The sequence below is a fragment of the Pelophylax lessonae genome (assembly GCF_965119305.1).
Source record: "Pelophylax lessonae genome assembly, chromosome: 1".
In the NCBI taxonomy this organism is placed as follows: Eukaryota; Metazoa; Chordata; class Amphibia; order Anura; family Ranidae; genus Pelophylax; species Pelophylax lessonae.
In genome coordinates, this window is record NC_138768.1 from 412,915,269 (window position 1) to 412,940,229 (window position 24,961).

General features: G+C 44.8%; 1 protein-coding gene across 1 annotated transcript in view; it reads right to left on the reverse strand.

Annotated features, from left to right (window-relative positions):
- CNTLN (centlein) overlaps positions 1-24,961 on the reverse strand; it is a 712,784-nt gene that overhangs the window by 393,263 nt on the left and 294,560 nt on the right. The window contains exon 12 of the mRNA XM_082272784.1: positions 24,660-24,781. Within this exon, the coding sequence (XP_082128910.1) occupies positions 24,660-24,781 (122 nt within the window). The remainder of the gene's footprint in view (positions 1-24,659; positions 24,782-24,961) is intronic.

Below are 24,961 nucleotides of genomic sequence, written 5' to 3' on the forward strand. Positions count from 1 at the left end.
TAAAGGTACCAGGTAGTTCAAAATAATAAGTACATAGTTTAAAAACTAGAAATATTTATTGACATAACATCTTTAAAATACAAGACAAACAATATAACATAGATGCAAGTATTTCGACATATACAAGAAGAACAATGTATTGAACATAAGGCAATGATGATAATGAAGATAAATAGGTCCAATGATGAGCATTAAACCAATCCCGACATGTTTCGCGGGCAGTGATGCACCGCTTCTTCAGGGGAATAAAAATGTGTCAATGTACAGTGCCTGTATGATACAGTGACAAACAAACAATTGTTATTAGTTCAAATACATATATGTCTAACATCAAAAACATGAAGTGCATGCTAATATGGAACATCAAAGGGCATCCAGGGCCGTCACCATTTTTTTCTTCTTTTTTTCTCCCCTTTTTTCTCCCCTTTTTTCATATACATTTTATATACATTTTTGGATTGCTCTTGAGCCCGGTCGATGTTAGTTGCTGGACGTCCCTGCCCCTTATTTGCCCACGATTCATCTCTGGACCATCCACCCCCTGTGGCACCGCAGATGTGACTCTGGAGAATGGTGAGTCTGCCAATCACCCTCATTATTGAAAACTTTATATCCTCATTCTTCGAGTTGATGTCTCTCTGGGATTTTACATCTCCAATTGCTGTAGTAGTTAATACTTAATATTATGATATGTTTTATTTCTTATCATGCCAAACTTCCCGTGTACTGGAGGATCTCAGTTCTCCATAACATGGTATCCTTTTGTAGAAACTATGGGGAACTTATTGTTTCCTATAAGTTTCCTTTATAACAACTATTAACTTTGAGGATTATAACTTTATATTTTACACAAAAATCCATAGGTGTTCTTTTGCCATTACTTTATCTCCTTATCATGTCCATTGTCATATTTGTTTACATGCATGCTATGATCTGTTTTGGCGATCGAAGTGCATCCGGGGCACTATCCATGTGTGTGGTTTTTCCTCCTGCCACTGGGTGGCGTGCTCTCCAGACGTCTCAGCGGATGTGCGGTCCTCTCACACACCGCTGGCCGGATGTTTTGTCCGTCCGGCGTTGTTGTGGCCGCTTTCCGGGCTGTCCTTTGCGGCCCGGTCTGAGCGACACTACGCATGCGCCTCTTCGGATGCGCGCGCAGTTGAGGACCTGACCCGCCCACGTTACGCGTGACGTCATGCACGGCGTGGTGTCGGGTTGAGGGCCATATTAGGGGGATTAAGCGTCTCATTCAGTCACTCAGGAATTGGTGTGTGCGGACATGGCGGTCCCACGCGGGTAAGATACTTAGAACCATATTGGCGTACCTGTTATCAGATGATAGATGGGTTCTCTTTTCACCTTGTAATATGTTGATCTCTCCAAATATGCTATTTAGATGTCTGTGATGGCTGGCCTTACCCCTCTGATTAAGTAATACAAGTGCAATAGCTCATACCTGGGCTTTATTCAGATCCCTAGTTACCTATCTTTACCAAGAAGGACTTATCCTCCATCTTTGCAGGTAAAGCCCCCCTTCGCTTATTATTTTTTAATCATTTAACAGAGATATAATACACAGCATTTTGGATCACAGATGCACTACTTGTTTGATTTCCATCCCAACAGATCATTACCCCGCTGGGTATTTTCCAACTTGGCCGCCATGTTTGACACCTCCTGCCCTTAACCTTTTTCATTTTGACTATACAAACGTGTCTATCTCAGACACTGAATAAGGTATATATGTTAGACCTATAAACAGGCTTTTCTTTCTTGTTTACCGGGCGGTGGAAGCTTCCTTAGCTCACCACACTTACATCTCTATCCCACCCCCTATGCCCCTCCACATCCGCGGGTGAGACGTTTTTTCTGGGGAGCTTTCTATCCAATTGGTTTGGTGGTGGATCTCTCTATGGCGACGGCCCTGGATGCCCTTTGATGTTCCATATTAGCATGCACTTCATGTTTTTGATGTTAGACATATATGTATTTGAACTAATAACAATTGTTTGTTTGTCACTGTATCATACAGGCACTGTACATTGACACATTTTTATTCCCCTGAAGAAGCGGTGCATCACTGCCCGCGAAACATGTCGGGATTGGTTTAATGCTCATCATTGGACCTATTTATCTTCATTATCATCATTGCCTTATGTTCAATACATTGTTCTTCTTGTATATGTCGAAATACTTGCATCTATGTTATATTGTTTGTCTTGTATTTTAAAGATGTTATGTCAATAAATATTTCTAGTTTTTAAACTATGTACTTATTATTTTGAACTACCTGGTACCTTTAAAGTCCCACTAGCCCTCCCATTTTTTCGCATCTTTATCTGTCTCTCCCTTCCTCTTTCCTTCCCCATTTTTTCCCAGTTCCCTACCCCTTTTTCTTCCCCCCCCCCCCCTTTTTTTGTTTCCCTTCCCCTATCCCTTTCCTCCCCATATTTTTATCCTTCTTTCCCTTCTTTTCGTTCCTTCCCCCCCCCCCTTTCTTTCCCCCTTTTCCCCTCCCCCTTTTCCGTTCCCTCCTTTTTCTTCTCCCTTCCCCTTCTCTTATATGTTTTTTTCTTTCTCATGTCTTCTTACCCCAGCACCTACCTGTACACCTCAGGTTCCAGCTGTGGGTTTCACTCTTTGGGATACCTTTCCCAGTATAGATTTTATACAGACTAGGGATGTGGTACCTTTTGTTTATAACTCTATAAAACAAACACATTTTTTCACTTTGTAAAACTTAGTGAACGTGTGCACAGACGACCAGATGGCCGCCTTGCAAACCTGAACCACTGACGCCTGATGACGGAAGGCCCAGGAGGCACTAAGCGCCCTCGTAGAATGAGCCTTAACAGGAAAAGGAGGAACCTGATCCTTAATGGAATAGGCGTGCCCTGCACCACCATCAGTCTGATTCATCTGGAAATCGTTGCAGCAGACACAGCCTGTCCCTTACGAGGACCCTCCGTAAGAACAAACAAGGAGACAGACATCCGAATTGACTCAGTCGCCATCAAGTACACCCTAATGGCCTGAACCACATCTAACGAATGCAACGCAACCTCCTTGGGGTGCTTAGGCTTAGGACATAATGAAGGCAACACAATGTCCTCATTCAAGTGAAAACCTGACACGACCTTAGGAAGGAACGACTGACAGGGGCGAAGCACCACTTTGTCCAGATGAACCACCAGATAAGGTGACCAGACAGGACAACACAGCCAACTCTGAGACCCAGCATGCAGAAGTAATTGCCACCAAAAAAGCCACTTTTTGGAGGAAATGCATAAATCAGACAATACCGGCCCCTAGGGGTCACCAGAGCATCTGCGGCATCCGCCAGAGGATCCCGAGACCTTGCAACGAATCTCGGAACCTTTCGGTTGAGACGAGAGGCCAACAGGTCCACATCTGGTGTCCCCCACTGAAGACACAGTTGATGGAAAACCTCTGGGCGAAGGGACCATTCGCGCGGACACAGAGCCTGACGACTGAGGTAGTCCGCCTGGCAATTTTCCACCCCTGGAATGTGCACTGCCGATATTGCCAGAAAGAGACGTTCCACCCATTGTACAATATCGGGCACTTTTTTTTTGCCACTAGGGCACTTCTGGTGCCCCCTTGGGGATTAATATATGCCACAGCCGTGGCGTTGTCCAATTGAATCCTCACCAGACACCCCCGCAGACGATCAGTCCTCCCCAACAGGCAAAGTCTGATGGCTCGAATTTCCAGGATTTTGATCGGCAGACTGGACTCCTCCGAGGACCAAAACCCCTGGGCTGAATCCACGCCCAGGAGCCCCCCCCCCCTCATCCGGACAGACTGGCGTCCGTCACCACTGTAAAGAACAGGGGAAGGAATGGGGAAGGAATTATTTTCCTTGATGAAATGCCGGGGAGCGGAGCCACCAAAGCAGAGATTCGCTCGCCACCCGACTCAACAGGATCAAATTGTCCAGAGATTGTGAGTGCTTGTCCCATTTGGTTAGAATCTCCTTTTGCAGAAGTCTGGTATAGAATTGAGTGAAGTGGACGGCCTCGAAGGTGGAAACCATCAGACCTTGCACCTGCATGCAGGTCCTCAGAGACAAATGACGATTGGATAACAGGAGGCAAATCGCCCGCTGCAATTTCAATAGTTTTGGTTCCAGAAGAAACACCCGGGCTGATGCTGAATCAAGAGTCAGCCCAAGAAAGTCCAATTTGTTGGACGGAGTCAAGGCTGAATTTTGAAAATTCAGAAAGCAGCCGAACTCCTGCAGAGTTCTCACAGTGATGTCCACGTCCTCCTTCAGGACCGATGACGATTTCACCTTGAAGAAGATTGTCCAGGTACCACAGAACCGAAATCCCCCGTTGCCTGAGTAAGGCTAACACCGGGGGAAAACACTTGCAAACACCCAGGGAGCGGAGGCGAGACCAAAGGGTAACGCCATGAATTGATAATGCTCCTCGCCTATGGCAAAGCAAAGAAAACATTGATGCCCAATGTAGATCAGAATATGAAGGTAAGCATCCTTGAGATTAATGGAGGCTAGGAAGTCCCACTGATGGAGAGAAGCCACGACTGAGCGAATAGATCTTATTCTGAATTGTTAATCTCGCACAAAATGGTTCAGGGCCTCGAGATCAAGGATAGGACGAACCTTCTCTTCCTTCCTGGGAACTGTAAAGAGGTTGGAAAAAAGCCCCTGAAAGCATTCCGACTCTGGAACAGGGACCATCACCCTTTGTGACAACAAGTCCTGAACCGCTCCGAAAAGGCCTTGAAGCCGATTCGTGAACAGATGCAAATTGGAAGGGAAGAAGCTTGGCAGGGGCAAGGACCGAAACTCGATCTTGTAACCGGACCAAATTAACTTGAGAAACCATTTGTCTTGGATGAACGAGATCCATGGATCGGGAAAGAAACAAAGACGTCCCCCCACCCCTTAGAATGGGAGAGGGCATCCCTTCAGGTGGAGAAGGGCTTCTCCGTGAGACCTTAGGGACCCGCCTTGGACTTACTACCCCAGGGTCTCTTGGAACCCCCTGAGAAAGGTCAAGAGGGTTTGGACCCTTTGTCTTGCGATCCCGTGGGACGAAAGAGCCGCTTGTGAGCCGAAAAGACCGGACCAACTCTCTATTCTTAGCAACCTGTGAGAGCAAAGTACACTTGCCTCCCATGAGACCCTTAATGATCTCCTCCATGTAAGCTCCAAACAGACGGTCACCCACAAAGGGAAGATCCGTCAGAACCTTTTTGGAAGCCTGGTCCACGTTCCGACTCTGACCAGCATTTCAACTAGATCATGAGGTGCAAAATCACAGCCGTCCGTGATGTGATGCAGGCTAACAGGGCTGCATCCAATGAGGCATTGCAAATATATTGCAATCCCTGAATTATTTGCTCCGCCAGCTCCGCCATTTCCTGAGGGTGCTGAATCTCATTCAAATCTTGGCTTAACAGCTTTGCCCACTTCGTTAAGGTCTGTGAGACCAAGAAAATGGCAAACACCGGTCTCAGAATTGAGTCGACTACGGTAAAAAAAATGGCGTAGCAATGCTTCAGCCTTCCTATCTGCAGGGTCCTTAAAGGATGGAGCGTCCTCCACAGGCAGTGATGTGGCTTTATTCAATCTAGAAACCTGGGAGTCCACCACCAGTGGTACCGTCAGTTTCTTTACCAGGGAATCTTTAAAAGGATATCTCCTAGCAAAACTCTTAGGTATCCTGGCCATGCGTTTCGGGGAACCCCACTGACTAGCAACAATCTTATTGAAATAGGCAGGGAAAGGAAACAAGCCTCAGCTGGTGCCATCTGCTATCCCAGCCCTCGTGCCACTCTGTGTCCTACACTACCTGTCATCTCCACGAGGGATGTTGAAGGTGCAAGAGAAGCCTCCTCTACCTCTCAATCTCCACCAGGTACGCGATACACACACACCTGAGGAAGGCACTAGATGACACCAGCAAGCAATTGCCTGCTATTGCTCTTAGAGTACAGCCTAAGGGCCTGGTTGCCTACAGAGACTGTGAAGCCACTATAACCTCATCTAAGTAACTTTAGCATATTCCTACTGTACACAGACTAATATTCATGTTCATTTGTTAGGAAGTTTAGTTTTGCATGTGTTTTATGTGGATCTGCCTTAGAGAGAGTACAAATGACCAAACCAACAGGCCCCTCTTCCTTAGGACCTGGGAAAGAAGCAGGGTGGAGGACAAGCCCTTGGGACAAAGTCCAGACAATTCAGAAGAGTCCATGGAGAGTCTGCCAAGAAGACTTGAATATGTCCTTTTTCGCTAGTTTGGTGTGATGACAATCTCCGGAGTGGTCACCATCTCAATCCTGGTGAGCAGCGAGGAAGAAGTTGGTGAAGTCAAATGGCATTGATCAGGTGGAACTAATCTCACAGAGTCACCATACTGTCCAATATAAAGGCCCTAGGGTCCCTGAGCATGGAGACAAACCTGTCTAATTTGTAGTTGAATTTGGAAGCCAGAAGATCCACATCCAGTGACCCCAGCCTGTAGCAAAAGGCTTGGAACACCGCTAGATGGGGAAGCCCATTTCCCCAATTCCAAATTGCACCAACCTAGTGCATTACCACTAAAAACATTTATTAAAATAGTAAAATGCATAAAATATATTCACAAAAATATGTATTTTACTATTTTAATAAATGTTTTTAGTGGTAATGTGCTAGGTCGGTGTGCCCCTATTTTTGTTATCTTTTCTTAAGTTTGTAACGGATACCATTGGTCCTGAGGTGGCAGAAAGACCTTCAGTCCTACCCAGCCATATTTGTTGGAAACTTGCCTCTTCCTTCCCATTATTGCACTAGAGCGCAGGAGAATTGTACTACATTGCTAAGTTTTTGTGCCAGGAATATGGACAGCAGACAAGGTCAGAACATGCAGGTCTGCCCAGAAAAAGATCAAGTCTACCTCCGTTTGAGAGTCATGATTTCTGTTACCTCCCTGATGGTTGATTTGAGCAGATTCAGGAGGGTAGAATGTGACTCCTCTTATCTATGGCCCCTAAAGGGACCAACATTTTTCCTGTGAAATTAGATATTCTGGCAGAAAACTCCTCCCTTTATAAATAGGAGGAAGGCTGTGAGGCAGAATGGCCTGTAGAGTGCCAAGACCAAAGCAGGGAGTCAGACTAAAGGCAACCAATCCAAAAGGTGCAAAAGAGCTGCAGTGGCTATGATGCAGCCAGGAACCTTGACAGAAAAGTGGTCTAAACTCTCCATCCCAACTTCAGCTCATTTCAAACCTTATTATTAAGGCTACTGATCGCTGCCTTTCAAAGTCTCCTTACTTGTTTTTTCATCTTTAATTCCATCCCCCAATGTTTGATTAGGTCAGCGGCGCATGCGCTTTCCGTCCTTCAATTCACGGCACACTCTGCATGCCGTTCCCCCTTCGACCTCATGCCATGTCCGAGAGTTCCGCTCTCTGTGGCATAGCTTAGAAGATACGTGAGCCTGGGCAGTCATTCCCATCTTCCTTGCTTGGTTGCTACAGTAAAGTAGATCGAGAAAGAGGCTTGTAAAGTCACGATCACGCATGCGCGAGATTTCAGCAAGGGAAAACAAGGAAGGGCGGAAATGACGTCCAAAGGGGACTCAGGGAACAATACTCAAGATGGTGCAACCTAATCCCGGAAGAATAATTTATTAAAAACTACTAAAATACAGTAAGTAACAAGCGTTTTTAGATACATTAGACTGGGAAATTATTGTAAATAACGTTACATAATACATGGCATGAAAAGGGCTGTACAAAGTGCACAGTTTACTTCCCCTTTAAGAGGAAAAAAAAAGGGTCACTGAAAAGAGGTAAGGTTCTCGCAGTAGAGAGAAGACTCCCATCGCCTATGGACACTAGCAAAAAATTGAGGCAAGCTGGGAGTGGGAGGGTTATATATATTGTATTTTTTTTTTTTTTGCAGTGTCCAGTCACCTGAAGGTAGCTGTACGTAACCCATGGTAAAATACTAAAGATCTTGTGCCCTTAAGGCCCCTTTCACATTTGTGCGACCTAAAAGTCTCACAATTTTACCACCGCAATTTTGAATGGACTTGAAGCAATGCCTAGGTCTATGGACCTCAAAACGCATCACAGTCGGACCAAAGTAATGCAGGGACTAGTTTAAAATCGTTGCAACTTGAAGTCGCACAGTTATGAATGGTACTCATTGGAAATCATGAAGTACGACTTGTCATGTGACTTTGCAGTCCCAAATTGCAGGACAAGTCGCACAAGTGTGAAAGGGGCCTTACTGTACGACTAAGAAACATCTTTAAAAAAAAAAAAAAAAACTCAACAATTATAACAAAGGATTTCTCATTAGCTTAACAACTGCAAAGCTAATTATAATGCCCAGTAACAACTGGATATAGCCAGTTCTCCAAATATATCACAGTAAGTCACATCCAAAAGATTTTAGGGAACATAATCTTAAAGCTACAATCGCATAATAAAATAACATAAAACATTAAATCATTTTTTATAGCTAAAACCTTTCATTTTGTGTTGTTTGGGTATTGGGGTAAAGCATTAGAAAGCCAGGCAGGTTTTTATGGCTTTACACAATCCCATCTGGGAAGTATCATCCTGTTTGTCCTGTGACAATGGCTAAAGAAAATGATGGCAACACGTGCTGTGGTGATAAATGTCCAACCTGCCTGAGGAAGTGACTGGATTAATAAGGCACTATGAATTTTAAAGGACGATTTTAGTAAAAAACAAAAAAAAGTAACAGCCCAAACATGTAACAGCTGAAAAAGTAAAGAGTTTTATTTTAATGGAACTTTAACTTCAAGTTAATTTAAAACTTTTTGCCCATCTAAAACATTGTAGACTGAACAGAATTGTCATCCTGTTAGTGAGAGAAAGTGTAAAGTCTTGGATCTTCCGGCATGAGAAACAGGTAATAAAGCCACGTTACAGAGGGACTCAGAAAACTACAAACGTCTTTGGTAATGCTAGTGACAGCCTGCATCATATATGACATTTTAACTTTGCACATAGCTTCATGGTAAATAACTTGGCAACATGAATAGATAGATTTTTTTAATACAGACTTACCTGTAAAATCCATTTCTTGAAGTACATCACGAGACACAGAGCCATAAATCATAACGTATGGGTTATATAGCCACATTTAGGTGAAGGACACTTGCAACCAATCAGAATTGATGCCCCCCTAAATAACCCCTCCCACACAGGAAGTACCTGAGTTTTGTAGCAAGAAATACAGACCCCATAGAAGAGGGGGCGGGGACCTATGTGTCCCCTGATTTACTTCAAGAAATAGATTTTTCAGGTAAGTCTGTATTAAAAAATCCATCTTTCGATTAGTTGGCCGATTATTTTGATTATTCGACTAATCGGATAACCTTGAAAAGAAAAAAAAAAGTGTGGTATATAATTTAGTAATATGTAAAGTTTTTCAAAAAGGGCAATTTATTATTAAATATCTATATGCAGTGGTAAATATAAATAACCAACTATATGGTTAGGGAGCAAAATCTCTAATCCACTCTGAGAATAACAGACACAAGAGATATACTGCATATACTATTAGAGGTTAAATCTGGTAAATATTATCAGACTCAAGAGATCAATTTTTTTTATTTTTTTAAAGAAAAAAAAAAATTAGACTGTTTTTTTGCAGATTTTCAGACAGAACTGTAATATATTATGTATGACAGACTCATAAGCAAGCTGGCTAGATAAAAGCTCCCTGTGCTTGCTGTCACTTATGCTGGCCATAAAAAAACAATTTCTTCCTTCAAAAAAAAATTCATTTTAAGAACATTTGTTTGATTTTCAAATCATAAGTCGGGTCAAATCCAACGCTCGTTTTTGACCACAGTGATGGGAAGATTCGAAAGAAAAGAATAAAAAACTTCTGAGTCAAAGGAATTTTCAGACAGTGAATGTGGTTTTTGTTCAGAAATTACATTAATTTTAAAACTGAACGTTAAAAGCAAGTGAAATTTTCAAACAACATTCTTTCATTCAGCAAATGTACAAAGATTTTCAGTAATTAATATTCTCGTCTGAAAATTGATATGTGTATGGCCAGCATAAGGCTTGATTCACACCTATGCAGTTTGCTTTTCATGCTTTTTGCTGCGATTTGCGTTTTGCATCTTTTATGCTTTTTTTTGGCCAATTTGTTGTTGGGCAGATTAAAAAACCCAACAAAAATGTTATACTTACCTGCTCTGTGTAATGGTTTTGTACAGAGCAGTCCTGATTCTCAAGTTCTGGGGTCTCCCTGACGTTTCTGGCTCCTCCTGCCTTCAAAGTGCTCCAAAAGCAAGCTGCAAAAAATGGATTTTTGTAAAATCTTACCGTAAAATCCTTTTCTCTTAGCTCATTGACAGACGTAGTCCTCGGTGATACACCACCTTCGGTTATGTTGCCTCCACAGGAGCAGGACTAGGGGCAGTCCCAGAGGGTATATCCTCTCTCTCTCTGCCTCAGCAAATCAGTTATGTGAAAAAGCAGTCTTTAGAGATTTTAACCCAACTCAAAAAACAGAGGGGCGGGGACTACGTCTGTCAATGAGCTAAGAGAAAAGGATTTTACGGTAAGATTTTACAAAAATCCATTTTTCTCTAGCGCTCATTGACAGACGTAGTCCTCGGTGATACACCACCTTCGGGACGTCCCAGAGCAGTATCACAACTGAGGGGTGGGAAAATGAAATCAAATCCCAATCTAGAAGGCCCAACCGGTGCCAACTAGAAGTTTACAATGCTCATCCTTAATGATGAGACTCAACAAAAGAAGAGAAAAATTTTTTTTTTTTTTTTTTTTCAAACAGAAAAAAACCCTCGAGGTAGACCACCGGTCTCCTCAAATTGCGGCCTGCAAAACCTTGCGGCCAAATGAGGCATCCGCCGATGCCGTCACATCAATTTTATAGAATTTTGTAAAGGTATGTACCGACGACCAGGTGGCCGCCTTACATACCTGGACCACTGACGCCTGATGGCGAAAGGCCCAGGAAGTACTGAGCGCTCGAGTGGAGTGCGCCCTAACAGGGAACGGAGGACTCTGACCCTTAATAGAATAAGCCTGTACCACCGTTTGTCTAATCCATTTGGCAATGGTCGCGGCAGATGCAGGCAAACCCTTTCTGGGGCCATCCGTGATCACAAAAAGTGAATCCGTCTTACGGAAAGATTCCGTAGCTTTCAGGTATACCCTGATTGCCCGAACCACATCTAAGGAATGCAACGCATGTTCCCGATGATGCTTGGGCTGAGGACACAAGGAAGGTAGTACAATATCTTCATTCAGATGAAAATCTGAAACCACCTTAGGAAGAAAAGATGGCTTAGGATGAAGTACTACCTTATCCCTATGAATCACTAGGTATGGGGACTGGCATGATAATGCAGCCAGTTCTGACACCCTGCGTGCAGAAGTAATAGCCACCAAGAAGGCCACCTTCTGGGATAAAGTAAGCAAGGGAATCTCCCTGATGTTTTCAAAGGGAGGTTTCTGTAGAACCGACAAAACCAAATTAAGATCCCAGGGCGGTAAGGGCGCGCGGACTGGAGGAGCCAGGTGCCGCACCCCCTGGATGAAATTCCGCACCAAGGACTTGGTAGCTAAAGGCTTCTGAAAGAAGATTGCTAATGCTGAAACTTGACCCTTGATGGTGCTCAAGGCTAGCTTCTGCTCAACCCCTTGTTGCAAAAAGGCCAATATTCGAGTCACCGAATAGGTACGTGGAGGAAATCCTAAAGATTCGCACCACGCAATATAAGTCTTCCATGTGTGATAATAGACTTTGCTGGAAGTCGCTTTCCTTGCTTTAATAAGGGTAGGAATGACTGAAGTAGACAAACCTCTGTCCTTCAGTACTTGGGTCTCAATGGCCAGGCCATTAAACCCAGCGACTGTAAAGCATGATGGTAAATTGGTCCTTGAGACCACAGACACTCCCTGAGACGAAGTTCCCACGGAACGTCTACGACTAACATGTCCAAGTCGGCCAGGCCGGCTTGAGGAGGCCAGCCTAGAATTTCTAGGACCACTGGCGCTGATAGAATCTGAACCAGGCGTCCCTAGAGGTATCTGGCCCCGACCATCCGAGAAAGTCTGGTTGTTTTCTGTTCCCACACATTTATCAGATACCTGATAGTTATCAGGAAAGGTGATCTTTTCTGGTTGAACCTCAGGGACCGAAGTCACCCGACTAGAGGCTACTTGGCCTATCTGGTCAACCAGATCCGATTCCTGTGAGGTATCGGGACTAATCTTAGGAAAAGGTAAAGGAAAAGATCTATTCAGGGAACGGTAACTACCGCTTCCTGTAGTACTTAAATGTTGGAAGGGAAGAATCGCACCGGTAGTAGTGGTTGATGCTCGATCTAATGTCCTGAATACCGGTGAAAACGTCCCCCCACCCTGAAACCGGGTGGGGGCGCACCTTCAGGCTGTGTACTCCTTTGCTTCGGGTTTGGCTGGGTTGGTCCTTTGCTTGTCCGACCAGCCCTTCTTGAACCCTCCTGGAGGAGTCTTGCCTTTCCCGCTAGTACCAGCCGGGCGCCCTTTATGGGCGGTAAAGAAAGGTCCTCGCTTGTTGCGAGGTCCCTTAGCTTTAGCGGCCTGTGGCAAAAAAGTGCTCTTGCCCCCAGTGGCATCCTTAATGATTTCATCTAGGTTGGCCCCAAATAGACGATTCCCCTGAAAAGGGAGATTAGTCAAGGTCTTTTTGGAACCTAGGTCAGCTGACCAGCATTTTAACCACAGCACACGTCTGAGGATCACCGCTGACTTAGATGCATGCCCTAATAAGGGAGTAGTGTCCAAGGCTGCGTCACAGATAAACTGTAGCCCTTGTATAATCTGTTCCATCAAATCAGATGTCTCCTGGGGAATATCTTTTCCCCTAAGATCTTGGCGTACCATTTTCGCCCATTCCGTAAGTGTCTGGGAAACTAGACCAATAACAATTACTGGTCTAAATGCTGACCCTATCAGAGAGAAGATGGTGCGGGACTCTGCTTCCATCTTTCGATCCACCGGATCCTTAAAGGACGAAGTGTCCTCCACTGGAATAACCGTGGCTTTATTCAGCCTGGAAATAGGTGGATCCACTACTGGTGGTACCGTCCATCTCTTAATGATGGATTCCTCAAACGGATAGCGTCTAGCAATACGCTTGGAAATAGTAAAGGTACGTTAGAATGCTCCCATTCTCCTTTAATCTGATTACCGAAACATTTAGGTACAGGAAAAACCTTCACCGTTTTGATGGGCTTATTAGTACCAAAGGGAATCTCTGTTTCAGTTGCCTCTGCCAGTAAAGCCTCAAGTTTTAAGGTTTCCTGCACTGCCACAACTAGTGCGTCCACCAATGCTTCTTCCTGAATTATAGCAGGAGAAGAAGCGTCCTCCTCACTGTCTGAGGGGGCTTTACCTGGGATAACAGCCCTTGCAGAGGAACCTGCAACTGCAGTGACCATCTCTGAATCAGAGTCAGAGGTGTCAGATAGTATAGGGGTAGGCGGGGGTCGCTTCCTTGACCCCCGTCCCTGACAGGCCGCCTCCACCCGAGCCACCATAGACTCCAAAATTGCTGTAAATGACTCTATACTCTGTGCACCGGCGGGTCCCGTGGCCCCCTCGAGGGAAACAGGTGGGGGAATATGTGTGGCAGGGTCCATGATAATTCCAGTCACTTCCTGGATAATATAATTCAAAAATAAAAAACTTTTTTTTTTTTTTTTCAGACCCCCAGCGCCACAAAAGCCCCTTAGTGTTACCTGCTAGGGATCCCTATCGATCGAGAGAGAGAGAGAGATAGACCCCCAGGCTCACCACTTGATGCTCAGAGTTTAACTGCAACAGGTTACAGCGCTGTCTTGACAAACAGGAAGTCTTTTGGCTGGCTGCCCAGGAAGAAAGGAGGCGGCTCCGCCCCTCTGCACGCCTTCCGGCGCCTCCCCCAAGCTCCACCAGGTGTTTGGATCACCTCAAACATGGCCGCCCCCATGCTGGAGACACGAGGCAACGCCAAAATGGCGGCTCGTGCAATCCAGCAAAAAAAAATGGCGGCGGCCTGTACTGAATAGCGGTGTGCTGCAGGGCACACAACACTCTCTCTGCATGGGGATATGGCGTGGTTGGCGGTACCGGCCCTGGCGGACCGCATGGCCATTCGGGAGGCCTGCTAATAGCTGGAGATCTGATTAGGAAGGCAGTCTACATGTCCGTGGCTTCTGACTGGTAGGTAGCTTATTCTTAACACCGTAAGATTCCCAGAATGCCACAGATTACATCTTTTTAACATGTATACAATTAGATTGTTAGCTCCCAAACCAAGCCTCCTGGCTTTTTGCACATAAAATCACACTCAAAGTAGGAGGATCTGTGTCATGTTATAGGATAGAGAGGGACTCTATCTTACCATACAGAGAGGGGCCCGCGTTCACCACAAGACCCGTCAGGGGAAAAGGGGGAACATACTACTCACCATACCGGAACCAGGCGGGCACCAACTCCTGACAGTACCCCTCTCCACCGGGGCGGGAGGGCTGTCGACCGATACGGACGCCGTGACTCATGGTCTTTGGCGTTTCAGCGAGACGTTTAACTCGCGTGGACAGTCCTTTAATGGGACTTTGTCGCGGCCGACCCAGCGCGGAGCTATGGCCTGCACGCGCTCGTAGGCTGAACTGGGGTGACCACCGGATCTCAACATCCAGCCCGTCGCCCAGTTCAGCTTTCTTGCTTGAAGATCTCACAGGAACACTGGAGAAAAAAAGCTGTCTAAAAAATCCTTTAAGAAAAAATTCTTGCCAGGACCTAAGATCCCAGCAAGGTATCTAGGTCCTTACTCCTAACTAGACAGAAAATAACTGATTTGCTGAGGCAGAGAGAGAGAGGATATACCCTCTGGGACTGCCCCTAGGGTGTGGCCAGAGCTTTTTAATTTCCTGTCTAGTCCTGCTCCTGTGGAGGCAACATAACCGAAGGTGGTGTATCACCGAGGACTACGTCTGTCAATGAGCGCTAGAGAAATATAGTTTACAGTGCTCCTATAGCAAGGTAAAAAGAAATGTCTGCCTTTAGAACCACTCACTTCCTGACCAAGACTACATGTCCCATGAGGCTTTGCTCCGCACTCATTCACATGTTCTAAGGCACTTACTGACATTTATGGACGGTGTAGTGAGCTGTATGTGTGCTGCACTGAGTCTCCTGATATGTAAACAAATAATGCATTCTGTATGCAGGCCAACGAATCGGCTGACCGACTAATCGATTATGAAAATAGTTGACAACTATTTTCATAATCGATTAGTTGTCAATTAATCGATTAGTTGTTTCGGCCCTAGTATGCACTGACGACCAAGTCACGGCCTTGCAAATCTGAGCCAAGAGACACCTACTCCTCTGGCAGAATGTGCCTTTTCAAGAAAGGGTGTAACCTCCCCTACTAAACTATATGCCTGGGTAATAACCTGGTGCATCCAATTAGAAATTGTAGACTTAGATGCTGCCAACCCCTTTCTGGGCCCTTCTGGCAGCACAAACAAGCTCTCGGTCTTACGAATCCGAGCAGATTTCTCCAAGTAAAACTTAAGTGCACGTATTACATCAAGATAATGCAATAACTTTTCCTCCTCTGAGTGAGGATCTGGAAAAAAGGAAGGTAATATAATGTCCTGATTCAAATGAAAGGCAGATGCCACCTTGGGCAAAATACCTGGGTGTGGATGTAGAATCACCCTATCTTGATGAAAAATCAAGAATGGCTCTTCGCGAGAAAGAGCTGCTAGTTCAGATACCCTTCTAGCCGAAGTTATCGCAATCAAAAAGACCAGTTTTCTGGTCAAAAGAACCAGGGGAACTTGCTCCAGAGGCTCAAAAGGCTGTTTTTGCAAAACTGCCAATACAAAATTCAAGTCCCAAGGACACAATGGTGGCTTCACAGGCGGAAGCAAAGATAATATTCCCTGGACAAAGGTCTGAACCAACGAATGGGAAGTGATCGGTTCCTGGAAGAAAACCGATAAGGCTGAAATCTGCCCCTTGATAGTGCTCAAGGCTAACTTCCTTTCTACTCCTGCTTGAAGGAAAGCTCAAAATCTCCTGATTATATATTTGTGGGGATGCCATTTCCTGGCTTCACACCAGGCTATGTAGGATTTCCAGACTAATAAATGTTACTAGAGACTAGTTTCCTAGCGTTTATTAGTGTATGAACTGCAGGACCAGATACACCCAGCTCCTTCAACATTAAGGCTTCAATAGCCAAGACATCACATTTAGAGACTGTACAGCAGGGTGGAATATCAGACCTTGAGAGAGTAGGTCCAGATGCAATGGAGGGGCCCAAAGCCTTGTCACTGCCAACCTCTGGATTTGTGCAACCCAAACCCCCCTCGGTCATGCTGGAACTATCAGAATGACTGGTTTCCCTTCTAGCTGGATTCTGCGCAACAGACGCAGTATCAGCTGCATCTGAGGAAATGCATTCATCAGGGAATACTCATTCCAAGGAGTCACCAAAGCATCCACTCCGACTGCGAGTGGATCCCTGGTCCTGGACACAAATCTCTTCAACTTGTTGTTGAACCTGGATGCCAACAGATCTATGTCTGGGACCCCCCAGCGTAGGCAGATTGAAAAATCTCAGGGTGTAAGGACCACTCCCCCGGAAAGAAATATGTGTTGACGACTCAAAAAGTCTGCCTGCCAGTACTCTATTCCCGGAAAAAAAAAACTGCTGTCAGGCATGGCACAAACGTCTTTGCCCAAGACAGGATGAAATTCACCTTTTTCTGGGCTGACCGACTCTTTGTGCCTCCTTGATGGTTGATATAAGCCACAGCCGTGGCATTGTCACATTGTACCCTGACAGGGTGACCCTGGAGCCTGGACGTCCAGAATTTCAAAGTCCGGCTATCTGCTCAGATTTCCAAAATGTTGATGGGGAGACCTCTCTCTACCCAAGACCATTTTGACAGTGGCTTCCTCCAGAACTGTTCCCCAGCCAGAGAGACTGGCATATGTAGTCCCTATTTTCCAGGTCACTGGAAGAAAGGATTTCTGGTCAACAACCACCAATTTAGACTCTAACCTACTCTTGGTACCAGAGACATGCAACGGTCCAGAGACTGAACCTTTCTGGTCCAGGTAGACAGAATGTTATTCTGTAAGGGTCTGGCATAGAATTGAGCATAGGGAATTGCCTTGAATGCGGACACCATCTTCCCCAATAACTTCATGCAAAGACGTACAGAAGAATATCTCAGCCTTACTACAGACCAAACCTGATACTTCAGGTCTGTGACCTTCCTTGCTGGCAAGAATATCTTTGCCTGTGCTGTGTGCACAAGAAGACCCAGGTATTCCAGATGCTGGCCAAGTTCAGTATCCAACCCAGATGTTCTAGGAACTGCATTGTCTGGTGGACATTTTGGCTTAGAGCCGAAGCCGATCGATCTATTAGTAACAGATAGTCCAGATATCCTATTATAGATATCCCTCGGGACCTTAGAACAGCCAATACTCGAGCTAGGATCTTTGTGAAAACTCTTGGGGCTGTGGCTAACCCGAAGGGCAGGGCCACAAACTGAAAATTACATTTCTCTATTCTCTACATTTCTCTATTGCAAAGCGTAGGAACCTTTGATGAGCCTGGAATTTAGGCACGTGAAGCTATGCATCCTTGATGTCTATGGATGCCAGAAATTCCTCTTCCTGCAGGGAGGCTATGACTGAACGACTGCAGACGGAAGGTACGAACGTTCAGAAACTGGTTTAAAGCTTTAAGATCCAGAATAGGTCTCACATCTCCGTTTGGTTTGGGGACTATGAACAGGTTTGAGTAAAAACCCTTGAACTTTTTGTTCTCTGGAACCTCTATTATCACTTTTTGAGTCTTCAGCTGGTTTAATGCCAAAAAGAAAGACCTTTTTAGGGGATCTGTCGGTATAACTGACCTTATAAACTGGGGATACGGGAACACCCGAAAATTACAGTTTGTACCTAGAAATGGTAGAGATAACCCAGTTGTCTTGGATCAATTCCACCCAAACCTTTGAGAACTGCCGCAGCCTTCCCCCCACCACGTAAATGGGGGCCCCCCTTTACAGAGAGGGTTTAGCAGAAGACTTGGCTAATTTCTGGGACCCAGGGCTTTTTCTGACCCTGCCCTGAAGGCTTGGTTCCAGGTCCAGATGGTTGAGGCCGTGGCCACTGTTTGGAATTTGAAGCACTGTTAGTAGAAGTGCTGGGGATTTTTAAAGAATGATGCTTGCTCTTCCTTTTCACGGGTAGCAATATACTCTTCCCCTCCGAGATCTTTTGGATATACTTATCCAGATCATCACAAAATGGTCTTCTCCCAGAAAAGGGAAGCCAGCCAGTAGCTTTTTACATGGTAATTCTGCAAAAAAATTCTTTAACCAAAGAATTCTGCGCATATGCACTGATATCAGAGCAAATCGTGACATTTACCTTATGGAGTCCATAAGAGCATCCACTGCAAAACAAAGTGCGAGGTAGATCTGACAGATCTTCCATAGACTCTCCTTGACAAGGAACTGTACTGGACACTTACTTCATACAGTCTTTTAAAGACTGACAAACTCCTATGGCTGATACAGCTGGTTGAATCGCAGAACCTGCAACCGCAAAGGAGGCTTTCAATAAAAATTCCAACTTGTTATCTGTTGGATCTTTAAAAACCTGGCCCTTATCCACAGGACAGGTTAAACTCTTGTTAACCACAGAAATAGAAGCATCCACAGTGGGTATATTCCATTTCTTAGTAAACATTTTCTCCATAGGATACAATAATGAAAACCTTTTAGGAGGAACAAAAATCCTATTAGGATGGTCCAATCTTTATACATTTCTTGCTCCAAAAGCGGATGTATGGGAAACTTCTGAGGACTATGAGTAGGGCGCAATGAGCCTAGAGAGGAAAAAGAGACTTCAGCTATCTCTAGGGGAGGACATTTGTATCCAGACCGGACCATTTCAGTAAGAGACTGAATAAACAATCTCTGGGTCTGAGAGGTAGATAGAGACTCCTCTGACCCCGACTCCCCAGAAGTGGAAACCTCAGCTTGACCTTCCATAGGGTCACCATCAGCTACTTCTTCCACATTCTCTGCCCAATCCTGAACTGACTCAGGGGGTGGCTCAGGTGAGGGAGATCTATCACATTTCTTCCCTTGAGATGCTGCAATGATACCAGCAATCCTGCCCTCAAGGCTGGCCAATGCCACAGCCAAATCGTCCTTAGTGAAGTAGGTTGTGGCAGAAGTACTAGGAGTAGCTACTATGCCTAAAAAGCGTAATGGCTCAGATTGGCAAGATGCCTCTAACTCTTCAGGAAGAGTAGACACAGTGGAAACACGGCTAGGACCTTCAAGGCCTGGCGGTGGCATCACAGTACCTTTTCCAACTGTGCCCCGGCCCTTTTTCGGGTAGACATTGCTTTAAAGCAAGACAAACTTGAGGCACTATCTTTAAGTATAATCAAGGCTTGTGTCAAGCTTATACAGCCTAATCCACACAGCACTGATTATCCCAAGATACAGGACCTGTTTGTGCCAGTAACATACACCCACAGTGATTCTCGCAACCCAGCTTCTGCTGCTCTGTGTCCCCTTCAGTCTCTGACAGAGGCTAGTGTGTTGGAAACAGTTCCTTGCAGAACGTGCCAATTATGCTGTATTGCGCATTTGCGGCTTGCTATGTGGCATCCATGTGCACACCACTGCATAGGAAACAAGCTTTCCACACGGCGTACACCTGTACGTAAAGGCGAAGATTCCTGCGCGCACGCGAGGAGACCTAAGCCATAGGACACGTTATAACGCAGGGCAAACATGCAGGCGCCTATGCGCCAGGGCGAAAACAACAATAACCCTATGGGGTGAGAGCAGCTTAGGCTGAATTTTGTTTGTCACAGCTGATACCATTCAGGTAATCAGCTCAGGGAAAAAAAACACAATGTGATAACAATAGGCAAAGAAATAATGATTTAAATCAAGCTTTGCAACAATCCCACAACTGCCTCAAGAAGCTGTAACTTGCAAGCAAGCATAACATCTATAGTCTCATGGAGGGATAGATATGGCACATGGTCTCTGTTATCTCATTAAAAGAAACAGTGCATAAAATATTTACAATTTGCAATTATGCCAGCAATTTTTACCTTCAAGGTTTGCTATATAAGTAAGTATTTTAAATTGGATTCACCAGTCCTGCCACGGGATTCTGCTTGAAACAGAAATCCAATCTTCACCCATCACGTCTTGTCTTGGCGACCTTCAATGACTGGGACCCCATATTTTAGAGGGGGCACAGCCTTGGACCTGTAGAGCACCTTGCACGGAGCGCCTTTGGGGTTTGGTATTCCAATGGTCCAGATCCGAGGGTCCAGCGCTAAAAAGGACAGCATTACAGGCAAAACCTCGTATCTGCTTCCCGAGGCTCTCATACCATCTTTTTAGTCCATTGACTGTTTAGGATGGATCTGATAGCTAACCCCTTAGATTCCATGATCTTTGATCTGGGTAAACAGCATATCTTTTGTCTTCATTTAACCGCTTCCATACAGAGCAGTTAGACCCCCTTCCTGCCCAGACCAATTTTCAGCTTTCAGCACTCTCACACTTTGAATGACAATTGCTCAGTCATGCTACACTGTAACCAAACAAATTTTTTATCATTTTTTTCACACAAATAGAGCTTTCTTTTGGTGGTATTTGATCACAACTGGGGTTTTTTTTTTTTTCGTGATATAAGCAAAAAAAGAGCAAAAATTTTGCAAAAAAAACACTTTTTTTTAGTTTCTATTATAAAATTTTGCAAAAAATTTATTTTTCTTCATACATTTGGGCCAAAATTTATACTGCTATATATCTCTGGTAAAATTAACCCAAATTAGTGTATATTATTTAGTCTGTGTGAAAGTTATTGAGTCTAGAAGCTATGGTACCAATTACTGAAAATTGATCACACCAGATGTACTGATGGCCTATCTCCTTTCTTGAGGCCCTGAAATGTCAGGACAGTACAAATACCCCACAAATGACCCATTTTTGTAAAGTAAACAGTCCAAGGTATTTAGTAAGAGGCATGGTGAGTTTTTTGAAGTTATAACTTTTTCCCACAATTCTTGGGAAAATGAAGAAAAAATTTTTTTTTTCTTTTTTTTCCCAAAACGTTGTCAATTTATAAGCTATTTCTAACACATAGCATGTACACAGCAAAAATGACACCCCAAAATTAATTCTGCTACTCCTTCTGAGTATGGTGATACCACATGTGTGAGACTTTTACACAGCCTGGCCACAAAAAGAGACTCCACGTCCAAGTAGCACCATAAGGCGTTTTAGGAGCATAAATACACATAAAACTTTCTTACTACCTATCACACTTTTCAAGGCCCTAGAGCACCAATACAATGGAAAAGTCCACAAAATGACCTAATTTTGGAAAGCAAACACTCCAACGTATATTCTATGAGGCACTATGGGTCCTTTGAACATGTCATTTTTTTCCACAAGTTTTTGGAAAATGTGGGAAAAAAATAAAAACTTTTTTTTTTTTTACACAAAGTTGTCAATTTATAGGATATTCCTAACACATAGCATGTACATAGCAAAAATGACATCCCAAAATACATTCTGCCACTCCTCCTGAGTATGGCAATACCACATGTGTGAGACTTTTTCACAGCCTAGCCATATAGAGGGGCCCAACATCCAAGGAGCATCATCATGCATCCTCGCCACTTGCCTAGGCCTATTTTTGACATTTGGTGTTTACAAGCTAAAATCAGTTGTTTTTGCTAGAAAACTACTTAGAACCCCAAAACATTATATATTTTTTTTTAGCAGAGACCCTAGAGAATAAAATGGAGATTATTGCAATATTTTTTATCACACCGTATTTGCGCCGGGGTCTTCCAAACGCAATTTTTTGGGAAAAAATTCAATTTTTTGGAATTAAAAAATAAGAAACCAGTAAAGTTAGCCCAATTGTTTTCCATAATGTGAAAGATAATGTTACGCCGAGTAGATAGATACCCAACATGTCATGCTTCAAAATTGCGCACGCTCACAGAATGGTGACAAACTTTGGTACTTAAAAATCCCCATAGGCGACACTTTAAAAATTTCTACAGGTTGCTATCTTAGAGTTACAGAGGAGGTCTAGGGCTCAAATTATTTCTCTTGCTCCAACGATCGCGACGATACCTCCCATGTGTAGTTTGAACACTGTTTACATATGTGGGTGGGGTTTCCGTATGAGTTCGCTTCTGCGCGCGAGCTCACGGGGACAGGGCGCTTTAATTTTTTTTTTTTTTTTACTATTTATTTTATTTATTATTTTTTATTTTTACACTGTTTTTTTTAACAAAAAAAAATTGATCATTTTTATTTCTCTTACAAGAAATGTAAACATTACTTGTAATAGAAAAAGGCACGACAGGACCTCTTTTTTGTGAAATCTGGGGTCAAAAAGTCCTCAGATCTCACAAGTACACTAAAAGATAGAAAAAATAAAAAAAAAATTAAATAAAATGAAAAAAAAAAAAAAGGGACCTTTAAACTGGTTGCTAGGCAACGCCGTTTGCCGTAGCTCCGGTCCTCCAAGACCATAGAGTCGAGTGAGGGCAAGCTTGCCCTCACTTGACATCCTGTCTGTGAGGATCCGGGACCGGATCGTTTTCCCCGCTGCTGGCGGGTCCGGTAAGCGGGGAAAAGGACCAGAATGCGGCGGGAGGGGGGGGCACCTCTTCCGCCACCCCGGAAGGGTGATCCCGCAGCGAATCCGCCGCTGGGACCACCCTTATCGGAAAGCCAACCGTCCACCGTTTAAAAAAATACCAGGGTTATGGCAGCTATCTGCTGCCATAACACCGGTATTTAGGTTTAAACGGAGGAGGTATATAAACCTTTTTGGACTTAGACATGGTGGCTGTATGAAGGGTGACAGGTACTCGGGTACTTTGCTGGGCAGGTGACAGGTACTCTGGTACTGATGAGCAAGTGGCAGGTACTCGAGTACTCCGATAGGCAGGTGACAGGTACTCGGGTACTCTTATGGGCAGGTGACAGGCAGGTGATAGGTACTGATGAGTAGTACTGATACTGATAGGTGATACTGATACTGTACTGATGGGTATGGATGATCAGTACTGATACTGATAGGTGATAGGTACTGATGAGTACTGATGAGTAGTGATGAGTAGTGATGGGTACTGATGAGCAGGTGGCAAGTACTCGGGTACTTCAGGTGTCAGGTACTCTGATGAGCAGGTGGAAGGTACTCGGGTACTCTGATGGGTAGGTGACAGGTACTCGGGTACTCCGATGACGGGTACTCGGGTACTCCGGTGACGGGTACTCAAAGTACCAGAGTACCTGTCATCAGAGTACCCGTGTACCTGTCATCAGAGTACCCGAGTACCTATCATCAGAGTACCCGAGTACCTGTCATCAGAGTACCCGAGTACCTGTCATCAGAGTACCCGTGTACCTGTCATCAGAGTACCCGAGTACCTATCATCAGAGTACCCGAGTACCTGTCATCAGAGTACCCGAGTACCTGTCATCAGAGTACCCGAGTACCTGTCATCAGAGTACCCGAGTACCCGTCATCAGAGTACCCGAGTACCCATCATCAGAGTACCCGAGTACCTGTCACCAGCCCATCAGAGTAGCTGTCATCAGCCCATCAGAGTACCCGAGTACCTGTCATCAGAGTACCTGATGGGCTGGTGACAGGTACTCGGGTACTTTGATGGGCTAGTGACAGGTGCTTTTTATTGGGGGGGGGGGGGCAATCAGTGTGGTTGGGGTGCACTGTACTTGGTAACTAGCTGTTACCACAATCTCCTCCTCACACAGGATCAGTGTGTGAGGAGGAGAACACGGTGACACAGCTAGTTACCGTGTTCTCTGATGACATTTGTGACCGGCTGTGATTGGACACAGCCGGTCACGTGGTAAAGAGGCAATTTCATTGGCTCTTTACCTAGATCGGGGATGGGCTCTGTCCGAGGGACGAGCCTCGTCCCCGATCGCCGCGCTGCGCGCCCCCGGGGGCGCGCATTAAGGAAGGAACGAGCGGCTCGCGCTGGAGCCGCTCATGTGATCGGCTGTGATTGACACAGCCGATCACGTGGTAAACAGCCAATTTCATTGGCTGTTTACCTTGATCGGGGTTGGGCTCAGTCCGAGGGACGAGCCTCACCCCCGATCGCCGCGATGCGCGCCCCCGGGGGCGCGCAGTAGCGGGGAGATCCGGGCGCCATCATATGACGTCCGCCCGGATCGAGAAAGGATTCCTGCCAACGTCATTTGACATGGCGCGGTATGGAAGGGGTTAAAGAAAAAAATAAGAAAAATGTGGAGAGACTCTCCAGAGTGACCATCACCTTTAGACACTGTTGAAAAAACTGAGGTACTTCCTGTATGGGAGGGGTTATATGGGGGGCATAAATTCTGATTGATGGCCAGTGTCCTTCACCTGTAGGTGGCTATATAACCCATACGTTATGATTTATGGCTCTGTGTCCCATGATGTACGAAAAGAAAAAACATTTTCTGGATCAGCTTGGCAAATAGATAGAAAAAAAACAATGTTGGAACCCACCTGGCACCTCCCTCTTCCACATTCTCCATTTGCTGTTTGAGTCCCCTATAACTGGCCTGTAATGCCAGCAACCTTTCTTTGCGATTTTCATGTGCTTTCCAGAGCTCTGTATTTTGCTGCATCTAGGGTGACAAATCAATTAATACACTGCAGTTTAGAGTTTAACAAGATAAATAGAAAGGTGTTAAAAGTGTGGAGTGATACCTATCTGACTACGTAGATTTGCTTCAGATTACGTATGCATTTCTGCTCATAAATTTACATAACCCTGGCAGAGTTTTAAAATGTTAGCAACTTTTGTT